Source organism: Cebus imitator, unplaced genomic scaffold (assembly GCF_001604975.1).
Source record: "Cebus imitator isolate Cc_AM_T3 unplaced genomic scaffold, Cebus_imitator-1.0 Scaffold44, whole genome shotgun sequence".
Lineage (NCBI taxonomy): Eukaryota > Metazoa > Chordata > Mammalia > Primates > Cebidae > Cebus > Cebus imitator.
Window position 1 is genome coordinate 5,202,499 of NW_016107359.1, and position 12,741 is coordinate 5,215,239.

Sequence of the window (12,741 nt, forward strand, 5' to 3'; positions counted from 1 at the left end):
ATCTCAAACAGAAAAAAAAAAAAAAAAAAAAAAAAAAAAGTAATGAGGAACTTTGAACTCATGTCTAAAATAGTTTGTCTATATCCTAGGAGAGTCTGTTTTAAAAGATAAATCCAACTTTGTCTTTTTAAATAGTAATCTGCTTGTATATGTATTATTGTGTGTTAACGTTTTATAGAAAATACTATTTTTAAAAAAGAAAAATTTGTTTAAAGCAAATGTATTTCCTCTTGGTCTGTTAAGACGGAACAGGATGGAAAAGGAAAGACTGAGGATTCCTTTTAATGTAACACTGTCTTAGAACAAGAAACAGTCTACGAAAAAGAAGTACCTGACAAACAAAAATGGTCTGAATCACTATGAGCTTTTCTGTAATTTACTAGGTTTCTGCAGATATATTAAATCATTAGTAACACAGAAATGGAAAAATACCAACATGTTTAAGCTCCCGTTATTCAAATGGAATATAATTTTTCCCCCAAAGGCTTACAAGGTAAATAGCCATTTTCTGTTTTTCTGGAAATTTCATTTTAGCATGACCTTGGTCTCTATCTTGAAGTAAAAATAAAAATCCCAAGAACCTAAACAATCTTGTGTGAAGGTCTACTGGTTCCAATTTGGGTGCCCCCAGAATGTGGGGGAAAGCTGTGAAAATCTACTTTTTGCCAATCCTATCAATCCTGGGCAAATGTACCTAATAAAGATAGTTTTATGGTTGAACAGGGTGCTAAAATATTTGTGCCTGAGAAGATGTGTGGTCCATTCTGATATACCAAGACAAAGAGTATGATACAGAGCTGATAATCAGAATATGAATTATAAAGTCACAAAGAATGCAAATTCCAGATGGCAAGCCTCCCCTCTCTACAGGCATATGGCTTTTTAGAAAAATGCCCCAAAGGGAATAGATCACACTTTGTTTTTTTTCCACTATTTATTTACTTATTTTTGAGATGGAGTCTCGCTCTGTAGCCCAGGCTGGAGTACAGTGGCACGATCTCGGTTCACAGTAACTTCTACCTCCAAGGTTCAAGCGATTCTCCTGCCTCAGACTCCCAAATAGCTGGGATTACAGGCGTGTGCCACCATGCCTGGCTACTTTTTGTGTTTTTAGTAGAGACGGGGATTCACCGTATTAGGCAGGGTGGTCTTGAACTCCTGATCTTGTGATCCACCCACCTCGGCCTCCCAAAGTGCTGGGATTACAGGAGTGAGCTATACCATCTTTTTTTTTTTGGTCCTTAATCCTTTTGGGGGGAACTCATAAAACTGGTAGCAAATCAATGGAGACATCAATTATTTTCTTATTGACACATTCCATTTACAAATAATGCCTTCTCTGTGTCCAGCTTCATGAAGATCATCCAGCTCCTCAAATGAAAGAACACAATCTCTTGAGAGAGGGGTTATTCTAATTCTTTTCAACCCATTGCACATGTGGCTACAATGGCAGAAATCACACTTACTCCTGGGGTGCTATTTCCCAGCAGCCAACACTCAACTTGATACTTTTCTTTCTGTTTTAAGACAGGGTCTTGCTCTGTTCACCGAGGCTGGAGTGCAGTGGCATACTCTTGGCTCACTGTAACCTCTGCCTCCCAAGCTCAAGCCATCCTCGCACTCAGGTCCCCAGCTAATTATTTTATATTTTTGGTAGAGGCAGAGTTTCACCATGTTGCCCAGGTTGGTCTCACACTCCTGAGCTCAAGCGATCCACCATCCTTGGCCTCCCAGGTGCTGGGATTACAGTCACAAGCCACTGCGCCAGGCCCCAACTTGATACTTCTATGCCCATTTTTGATCTTTGTAACTTTCTCTTTCATCCCCAGAGGGCAACTCCCAAGTCAGAGAAGAAACCAATCAGTACCCGCGTCGGCAGTTTATCATTTCAATTGGAGTCTGCAGGAATATCTGCCAAGAAGATTCTTGGAATGAATGTGTCTACCCTAAAGAAACGTAACTCTCCTAAGACAGAATGTTGGTTATAATGAGGGAGACCATTTGAGACTAGAAGCTTGCCCCTTACCATTCAGAATACACCTAAAGGCAAAGCAGGTGTGGTAACCAACCTTGACCCTCACAGCTGGATTTCATAGTATCAGAGATTTTTGTGAAGCTTCCAAACTTCCTTAGAATTCAGCAATGTAATAACATGATCTCATGAAAACATCACCAATTTCGAACTGCTAAAAATAAAAGCAGATGCTCCCCTGTGTATTGAATACCCTTCCTGTGTAATTCTGAGGCTTAGATGTTTGTGGACTGTCACCAGGAATTCTTGGCCTTGCGGCAATAATTCCATTAGTGACAGCAGCGATAAATAATGATGCAGCTAAGTACTTTATCTGGACCTCACATGACTCAAATTTTAACACAGAAGGCTTGAGTTTTCCACTTAGGATCACCGACTAGCTCTTCATTTACTTAGGATAAAATGACTGGAGTTTTGTCATTCTCTGATCACTTATCTTAATGGATTTGTTGGTTTCTCAACGCGAGGTCATCTTAGATGTCTTTTTTAAACCTTAAAAGCAACTTCAAACAATATTTCTTTTAAAATTCTGAGCCCAGCTTGTATTTCCCATAAGGGCTGGGCTGCAAAAACCAACAAACACCCACAATAAATAAAATTCTGATTCCACAATCAAACCAAAGCTTACCCGTGCCAGGCAGTCACTCGACTGGAAGTCCGTCTTCCCACCTTTTGAGAAGCGGCGTTTGTCATTGCTTGTGGTCAGAGGAGCATCTGTCTTTGGAATTCTCTGCTCTGTCCCTCTGTCCACTTCTGACCTCTCTAGATGGGGTCCAGCCACCTCCTTGAGAGAATCTGGACCATTTTCTAGCTGAAAGACATGGCCATTTCCAAGTTCAGGGTCAGGGCCGTTCTCCAGCTCAGCGCTGGGGTCACTGGACACCTCACAGCTAGTGCTGCCCTTGGATTCTTCAGGGGCCTTGTTGGCAGGTGGCCTGGAGATGACCCCAAACTTTCTGGTTCTTTTCCCCTTTTTCGCAGTTCGGTCACCCAACTCCAACGTAGGTGTCTCTCCTGGTTCAGAGCTGTTGCTGCTGTTGCCATTATAAGCAGAGTGGGCTTTGTGCTTAAAGCGACGCAGCATGATCAGGTAGATAAAGCCGCCATTCCAGCACTGCTCAGCCAGGTAACTGTAACACACAGAGAGGCGCCAGTTAGAACCCACACACCCTTCCTGGGCAGCACAGCAGACCGAGAAATTCAAGGGTCCATACAGGACCCAAGTGACAACAAGTTGGCCAAAGGACTGAGGTACTAAGCTCCCTGAAGAGGTTCAACACCCAATTCATTTTTTTAATCTATGTAATAACTGCTGCAAAAAAATGACCCCACAACTCCCAAAACAAACACAAAACCCCAAGAACTAGAAATTACTAATTTAAGTACCATAGGATCAGGAGCTGGAGGAGGATTTTTCTAGGAACACAGCCAATGCTAACATATCATTAAAAAATAACATTCTTGGGGAGGGGAGGGACAGCGGGGGGGCAGGGGCAGGGTGGATGGGGAGGGATCACACCTGGAGAAATGCCTGATGTAGGCAACCAGGGAGGCGGGGGGATGTGGCATGTATGTACTTATGCAACAATCCTACAGGATGCGCACATGTACCCCAGAGCCCAAAGTACAATAAAATAAAATAAAATAAAATAAAATAAAATTCTTCTTCGCTCCAGTCATTTCTTGCATCTGAATTATGCTAGGCGCCCATCCATCTAGTTCCAATGGAAGGAAACTATGAGTCCCCAGAGTAAAGAATGGACAGCATGGATTGGGGAAAGTGTCAAGTTCTGCTCTTAGGGGCAAATAACACCACAACGGGAGTCTAGGCCTCACTGAGTAGGGGTCACAGATGTTGGCTGGTATTAAAAGGCAACTGGTGAGGCCAGGCATGGTGGCTCATACCTGTAATCCCAGCACTTTGGGAGGCTGAGGTGGGCAGATCATGAGGTCAGGAGTTCAACACCAGCCTGGCCAACATGGTGAAACCTTGTCTCTGCTAAAAAATACAAAAATTAGCTGGGTGTGGTGGAACATGCCTGTAATCCCAACTACTTGGGAGGCTGAGGCAGGAGAATTGCTTGAACCAGGACCTGGGAGAAGGAGGTTGCAGTGAGCTGAGATGGTGCCACTGCATTCCAGCCTGCGTGACAAAGTGAGATGCCATCTCAAACAGAAAAAAAAAAAAAAAAAAAAAAAGCAACTGGTGGCCAGGTGCAGTGGCTCACACCTGTAATCCCAGCACTTTGGATGGCCAAGGTGTGCGGACTGCTCTAGTCCATCCAGGGGTTCGAGACCAGCTTGGGTGACATGCAAAACACGTCTCTACTAAAAATACAAAAATTAGCCCGGCGTGGTGGCCTGTGCCTGTAATCCTAGCTGCTCGGGAGGCTGAGGCATGAGGATCGCTTGGGCCTGGGAGACAGAGGCTGCAGTGAGCCAAGATCACACCACTGCACTCCAGCGTGGGTGACAGAGCGAGACCTTGTCTACAAAAAACAAAACAAAACAAAACAAATAGGCAACCGGCTAAGGAGGCACCGGCGGCAACAGTACGCTGTGTTGAATGAGGATCGGGCTCAGGTCTTGGTAACAGTTCTAGTTGGGGCTGATCACAGCATACATGGAGTGTCATTTCCAGTCTGGATACCACGTTAGGAAGAACACTGACAATATAGAAAACACACAGGCAAAGGGGGACCAGAACGAAAGGCTGCTGCAGACTGTCAACCAGGAACAGTGAAGGAATAAGGGACGCTCAGCATGGAAAGACAAGGGCCAGGGTCTGTCGCTTTTTCATGTATGGGAGAGCTGGCAGATGTTGAGAAGCAGGAAATAATATAAACGAGATAAGGTGTGTGAAGCAGAACACCACATGGTAACTGCTCCAGATCTTAAAGAACAGTAAGAAAATACAACATCAAATGAAATGAGTAATTAGGGGTATTCAGGACCGGATCATCAAAGCTTTAGCAAAGAAAACACTTGCTCAAAGTCAGGAAACCAGGCAGGGCTGGACCCTCCACTTCTGCTACCCAAGATCCAGCAGCACAAATCCGTGATGAACCCAGGGAATGCCTTCCCCACTGGAATCTTGCCACATTCTACACATCACTCATTCCTAAGCAAAAGTGTGAACAACCAAATCCTTCACAAATCATATCTGCTTCTGGACTTCACACGCCCACGAAGTAAAAGCCTGGGGCTGCATGCAATGCTGCCTCTGAAGAAATGATGACTGCAGGTAAAGTGACATTAGCATGCCTTCTGTGATCTTGTCAGCAGGGAAATCAGACCTGAGAGCTGAGCCAGTCATTATATTACGTGGAAAGGAGGCCAGATCATCAAAGGCCTCCTCTCATCTCATAGTGAGCTTTCACGTAGGTAGCAGGCAAGGGAGCGCGAAGAAGAGGTGACCAGATGTGATTGAAATGCACTAAATTCTGGCCCAAAGGCATATATTCCCCATATGTAATGGTCACGTTGATGGAATAACAGTGACTGTCTAACTAAAGAAGAGAATACTTCTGAATTTTCTGCCATGGAATAAAGCGAACAACAAAAAAGGAGGGACTCATGACTCAAACATCAACCAAACTCAATAAAAGTCTTCTTTGATCTCAGGCTATAAACCATGGTAGTAAACTTACAGGTACAAAAATAGGCAGATAAAAGATCCTGCACAGATGCCAGGTCATCCTGTGAAATACAGAGGGACAAAGAGGCTTTCGGACCATCTACTAAGCCAGGGGCGGTGGCTCACGCCTGTCATCCCAGCAATTGGGGAGGCTGAGGCAGGCGGATAACCTGAGGTCAGGAGTTCCAGAACAGTCTGGCCAACATGGTGAAACCCCATCTCAACTAAAAATACAAAAATGAGCCAGGCATCGTGGTGTGTGGCTGTAGTCCCAGTGACTCAGAAGACTGAGGCACGAGAATCGCTTGAACCCAAAAGGCAGAGGTTGTGGTGAGCCAAGATTGAGCCACTGAACGCCAGCCTGGGCGACAGAGCGAGACTCCATCTCAAATAAAATAAAAGACCATCCATTAGTCTCGAAAATAAAAATTAAACCTGGCTCTCAGGACAATTTTTCTATAATGTATAGATTTCATTTCTTTGTGTATACATTTTTTCCATACTGGAAAAATCCACGGAAAAGTATAAAATCCTAAAAGTAGGTAGCCAGGTTGTAAGGTTTTCTTTGAGCAAACTACTACCATTAAAATACATGTGCTCAGATGTCACAAAAGACAGTGCAGGGCATCAACACAAGACCAGATTGAGAGTGGGTCACCCAAGTCCTCCTTTGGGCTTTGACCTAACCATTAAAACAATGGTGACTGTTTTCCACCAGGCCTGACCTCTGGGTCTTCCATTTCCATCAGCTGATGAACAGATAAACAAATGTTGGGGTATCCATACAATAGAATATTATTTGTCAGTAAAAAGGAATGAGTTATATGCTACGACATGAGTAAAACCTGGAAACATTATGCAAAGTGAAAGAAGCCAGACCACAAAAGAGCTACATGTTGTACGATTCCGTTACATGACACATCCAGAACAGGCAAATTCATAGAGACAGAAGATTAGTGCTTGCTCAGCAATGGGGGAGCGGGGAATTGGGACTCACTGCTAATAGACCCAGGGTTTGAGGGGTAAGGAAATGTTCTGGAATTAAGTAGTGGTGATGGTTGCACAACTCAGCACTAAAACTCATTGAAATGTACACTTTGAAATGGTGAATTTTCTGTTATGTGAATTGTATCTCAATGTTTTAAAAACCATGAATATAGTATTATTGGGCAAATTTGGAGTTCACAATGAAAATAGTATTATTATAGAAAAATTTTGAGTTCATTTTTTGAGTAGGTGCCTTATAGACATTATTTACCTAAGAACTGTCTTAACAGAAGATGAAACTGCAGCTTGGAAATATCAATCAGGTCACCCAAGTTCACATCACTAGTCAGTGGCCTGATTCCAAAGCCCACACTCTGCCCACTGAGCAATTCTCTTTAAATCACCATCAACCCTGCACTTCAGTTTCCTCATCTGTAAAGTCCAGGTGTTAAAATGGATCATCTTATTGGTTTTCACATTCTAATAATTGTGAACACCAGCTTCCCAGGAAGAATTCTGGGGATAAGAGGAGCAAACCATTCCAACAATATTGATCCGGTGTGCAGCACAAAACATTAACCTGTTAAAAATAGAATTTTTTATTTTTTTTGAGACAGAGTCTTACTCTGTCACCCAGGCTGGAGTGCAGTGGCAGGATCTCAACTCACTGCAACCTCCGCCCCCCAGGTTCAAGAGATTCTCCTGCCTCACTCTCCCGAGTAGCTGAGATTACAGGCACCCACCACCACACCCGGCTAATTATTTTGTATCTTAGTAGAGACAGGGTTTCACCATGTTGGCCAGGCTGGTCTGGAACTCCTGACCTCAGGTGATCCACCCACCTCAGGCTCCCAAAGTGCTGGGATTGCAGGCATGAGCCACTGCTCCCAGCCAGAAATATTCATTTTATCTCCTGAATAAGAGGGATGCTAGGCCTCCTGAACATTTACGATCATCCTGAAAAAGATTTAGCCTGGAGACAATGTTCATTTAAAATTGCTTTTTGGGAATCCACTTTTTGTTAAATATGTGAAATCTTTAAACAACATGATGAGTGGTATGCAGAGACCTTTTCAGTACCCAAAAAGTTGGCCCATTGATTCAGAGTATAAGAACTTAAATATCTTTCTACCCTATTCTCTTATGGAAGTTCCAAGAACCTTGGAAGGCGCCTGTGACTGAGACAGTATTTTAGTTTGTCTGCAGGGTCCATTCTTGGCAAAATGACAAAGCCAGAAGGAGTGTACCTTGAGTTCAGCACCATCTCCCTATCCTCTCCAGCTTCCTGGCAATAAATAAGACCCTGTCACCTTAAAGGAACTGTATGACAGGTTGTTTTATTCCTTCCTGGACACTGAATTTTCTATGGCCTTCCTGCAGATGAAGGGCAATGAATGAATTATAGATGCTGTGGCAAGCTGGTGAGAAAGAGACTTAATTTAAGCAGGGGGCACTTTTCTTAGAATTCTTTAAACCACCTTCAACGTGATACTAGTATTTAAATGATTTACCTAACTTTTCTAACCCCTTCTGACTAATTCATACACTCAGGTCCCTTTTTCTGTTCAGTAGGATTCTTACCCAGCATTGGAATCATTACACTTCATTCCAAAGTCGGTATGAGAAAGAAATGGAATATAATCATGTCCTTTAGGAAAACAGAAGGCGGCTTCTCCATAAACAGGTCTGATTAGTCTTTTAGAAACTTCTCCATCACATATTTTTTTAATTTGCAATTTTCCTCTGCCATGTAAAATTATTAATTCAATTAAGATTTATTTGACTTGGACCTTTGCAGGATAAGACAAATGGAAAGACCAGGGTATCCAGAAATGAGGTTCTGAGTTATAGCCTAGAACTTTTGCTCTGAAATCTATTGTAGTTCTTTTTGAGACAGAGTCGCTTTGTTGCCCAGGCTGGAGTGCAGTGGTGCAATCTCGGCTCACTGCAACCTCCGCCTCCTGGATTCAAGCAATTCTCTGTCTCAGTCTCCTGAGTAGCTGGGATTACAGGCGCCCACCACCACACCCAGCTGTTTTTCGTATTTTTAGTAGAGATGGGGTTTCACCATCTTGGCCAGGCTGGTCTTCAACTTCTGACCTCATGATCCACCTGCTTCAGTCTCCCAAAGGGGTGGGATTACAGGCGTGAGCCACCACGCCCAGCCGGTTCTCTTTTTAAGAGCCACACTCGCTCTGTTGCCCAGGCTGGAGTGCAGTCATACGATCTCAGCTCACTGCAGCCTCCGTCTCCCAGGTTTGAATGATTCTTCTGCCTCAGCCTCCTGTGTAGCTGGGATTACAGGTGCATGCCACCATGCCTGCCTAATTTTTTTGTATTTTCAGTAGAGATGGGGTTTTGCCATGTTGGCCAGGTTGGTCTCGAACTCCTGGCCTCCTGTAATCTACCTGCCTCAACCTTTCAAAGTGTTGGGATTACAGAAGTGAGCCACCACATGTGGCCAGTTGTAGTTCTTTACTTCACCAGGCTTCTTCTGGACACATTGCTTCCTCCTCCCTTTCCCACAAAAGGTGCCTTATCTGAAAGAAAGTTTTGAGCAACTCCTCTGTTCCTTGACGCTTTATCACAATTCTGGATTCTGGGCTCTCCAAAGATAGGAGTCCCGGGAAAAGGCTGGCAGAAGGGGGAGCTTAGAAAAGCTGGAGGAATAAAGCTTCCTGGAGTTTAAAGACCAAGACAGACAAGAAAATAGATAAGAGAGGGGCAAATACAGGGAGATGTCAGAAGACTGAAGACATACATAATTTATCTATAACCGAATTCTATTAAAAGAGGGCTTGAGGCAGCTGTACAGTTTTGATATTTGACTGTTTTGCCAAAACCTTTGGAAAAAACAATTTCCAGGTACCTCTGAAAATCATCTTGGGCATCTAGCCATTGATTATTGATGCCTGGCACACAATGTGAACCCATGGTGGGTGCTGCCAAGCTGAACCATGGTGCCTATGTGTGCAATTCAAAGTAACCTGGAGCAGATGCTGGGGCTCATAACTGTAATCCAAGAGCTTTTGGAAGCCATGGTGGGAGGGTTGCTTGAGCCCAGGCATTCAAGACCAGCTTAGGCAACATGGCAGGAAGCTGTCTCTACTTTAAAAAAAATCAGCTGAGTGCCGGGCGCAGTGGCTCAAGCCTGTAATCCCAGCACTTTGGGAGGCTGAGGCAGGCAGTTCAGGAGGTCAGGAGTTTGAAATCAGCCTGACCAACATGGTGACACCCATCTCTACTAAAAATATAAAAATCAGCCAGGAATGGTAGTGTGCACCTGTAATTCCAGTACTCAGGAGGCTAAGGCAGGAGAATCGCTTGAACCCAGAAGGCAGAGGTTGCAGTGAGCCGAGATCACACAACTGAACTCCAGCCTGGGTGACAGAGCAAGACTGTCTCAAAAAAAAAATATTATTAATAAAAAGTTAGCTGGGTGTGGTGGCACATGCCTGTAGCCCTGGTTACTCAGGAGGCTAAGATGGAAGGATCACTTGGGCCCAGAATGCAAGGCAGCAGTGAGCCATGTTTGTGCTACTGTACTCCAGCCTGGGCAACAGAGTAATACCCCGCCTCAAAAAACAAAGGCATGGCACAGTGGCTCACGGCCTGTAATCCCAGCACTTTGGGAGGCTGAGGCGGGCGGATCGCTTAAGGTCAGGAGTTCAAGACCAGCCTGGCCAACGTTGCAAAACCCCATCTCTACTAAAAATACAGAAAATTAGCTGGGTGTGGTGGCACACACATATAAACTCTGCTACTGGGGAGGCTGAGGCAGAAGAATCACTTGAACTCAGGAGATGGAGGTTACAGTGAGCCAAGATCGTGCCAATGCACTCCAGCCTGGGCAACAGAGTGAGATTCCATCTCAAAAACAAAAAAACAAACAAACAAAAAAAAAAAAACACAGTAACTGGTATCACCACCACTGGGCCCTGGACTGTACAACCATGCCATGAGCACAAGAGAATTCTGAACACTTTTCACCAAAGCAGACACTCTTCATCTATGTCAGGCCGCTACACAGACAACAGCAGAATAAATGCTAAATAAAAGGGGATGTTTACAGATAAGTTATTTCGACAGGGTCTGAGTTGAAAGGATAGAACTAGCTGCTAATAGTCACCTTGCTGGACACACAGGATAGACAGACAGCAATTAATTGTTCGTGCCCAGGATTTTCCTTCCCCTAGGAAGTAATGGGAGGCTGCAAAGCTGTTTGTGGTCTTTTGAAAACCTGCTAAGCCTAATTAACTCAGAGAACTGTCTGATGCTGTAAACCTACAGGGTTCCCAGAGAACAACTGGTTGGGAGGAAGTGTTAAATATACACAGATTAATTTCCCACGGAAGTCCTGGCTGAGAAATGGGACAAGTTTGGACAGCTCCGTAAGAGGGATGGGACCCAGGTTGCCAGGGGCACGCTCTCAGGTGTCACCTTCCTGCTCTACTCAATTTCCTCACAGATTCCACAGGCTCCCTAGACAGAGTCAAATTGTCCTTAGGGGACTCAAGGTGGAATTTTTTGGCTGAATATCGTCTAGTAAGAGTGACTGACATCCAGCCAGGTGTGGTGGCTTGCACCTATAATCCCAGCAATTTGGGAGGCAGAGGTGGGCAGATCACGAGGTCAAGAGATCAAGACCATTCTGGTCAACAAGGTGAAATCCCAACTTTACTAAAAATACAAAAATTAGCTGGGCGTGGCGATTCGTGCCTGTAGTCCCAGCTACCCAAGAGGCTGAGGCAGGAAAATCACTTGAACCCATTGCAGTGAGCTGAGATCATGCCACTGCACTCTAGCCTGGTGACAGAGCAAGACTCTGTCTCAAAATAAAAACAAAACAAAAACAAAAAGAGTGACTGACATCCAGCCTGAGCAGCACAGTGAGACTCCACCTCTACAAAACATAAGTAGGTGTGGTGGTGCATACCTGTAGAGCCAGCTACTCGGGAGTGTGAGGCAGGAAGATCGTTTAAGCCTAGGAGATCGAGGCTACAGTGAGCCATGACTATGCCTATGTACTCCAGTCTGGGTGACAGCTGTCTCAGGAAAAAAAAAAAAAAAAAAAAAAGTGACCGATGACTTCGGTGTGCTCATAATACCTTTAGTGAAGATAATCGACTTCTTTGCTAGGACAGAAAGCGGGAGAGAGAAAGCCTTGTTCAGATGGAGGAAGACAGAGCCCAGGTACATGAGGCTTTGAAAACTGGGTCAGAGTCTAGGCCTAGAAGATGTGATGAGAAAAAGCCATTCCAACTGCCTGCTGAAGGAACAGGCTGAGGAAGCCACTTTCTACTACTTCCAACTCCTCTACTCAGCCTAAATGGCTGGGGCTGAGCACCACCTGCCTCCTCTCCCGCATCTGAACTCTAGGGCAGGGAATATAATATGGTTTGGCTGTGTGCCCGCCCAAATCTCTTCTTGAATTGTTGCTCCCATAATTCCCACGTGTTATGGGAGGGACCCGGTGGGAAGGAATTGAATCAGGGAAGCAGGTCTTTTCCATGCTGTCCTCCGGAGACCTGACAGTTTTATAAAGGGGTATTCCCTTGCACACACACTCTTGCCTGCCGCCATGTAAGACGTGACTTTGCTCCTCATTCGCCTTCCACGATTCTGAGGCTCCCCAGCCACACGGAACTGTGAGTCCATTAAACCTCTTTCCTCTATAAATTACCCAGTCTTGGGTGTGACTTTTTTAGCAGTGTGAAAACAAACTAATACAGAATATGAATAAACAAAAATGTTTTCTTCATGACAAAATGTGTTCATTTAATTATTTTTATCACAAAATTTTATCACAAATTAATTTTTATCACAGCCACATGGGACTGTGAGCACATTAAGCCTTTTTTCTCTATAAATCACCCAGTCTCAGGTGTGTCTTTATTAGCAGCATAAAACAAACTAATACAGCCTGGCGCGGTGACTCATGCCTGTAATTCCAGCACTTTGGGAGGCCGAGGCGGGTGGATCACTTGAGGTCAGGAGTTCGAAACCAGCCTGTCCAACATGGCGAAACCCTGTCTCTACTTAAAATACCGGGCATGGTGGTGCATGCCTGTAATCCCAGCTACTC

The 12,741-nt window shown here is 44.5% G+C and overlaps 1 protein-coding gene across 8 annotated transcripts in view; it reads right to left on the reverse strand.

Annotated features, from left to right (window-relative positions):
• The window catches only part of PDZD2 (PDZ domain containing 2), a 462,407-nt gene that overhangs the window by 120,595 nt on the left and 329,071 nt on the right, over positions 1–12,741 (reverse strand). For all 8 annotated transcript variants that reach the window (XM_017526821.2, XM_017526825.2, XM_017526824.2 and 5 more), the window contains one exon: positions 2,661–3,162. In XM_017526821.2, the coding sequence (XP_017382310.1) occupies positions 2,661–3,162 (502 nt within the window). The remainder of the gene's footprint in view (positions 1–2,660; positions 3,163–12,741) is intronic.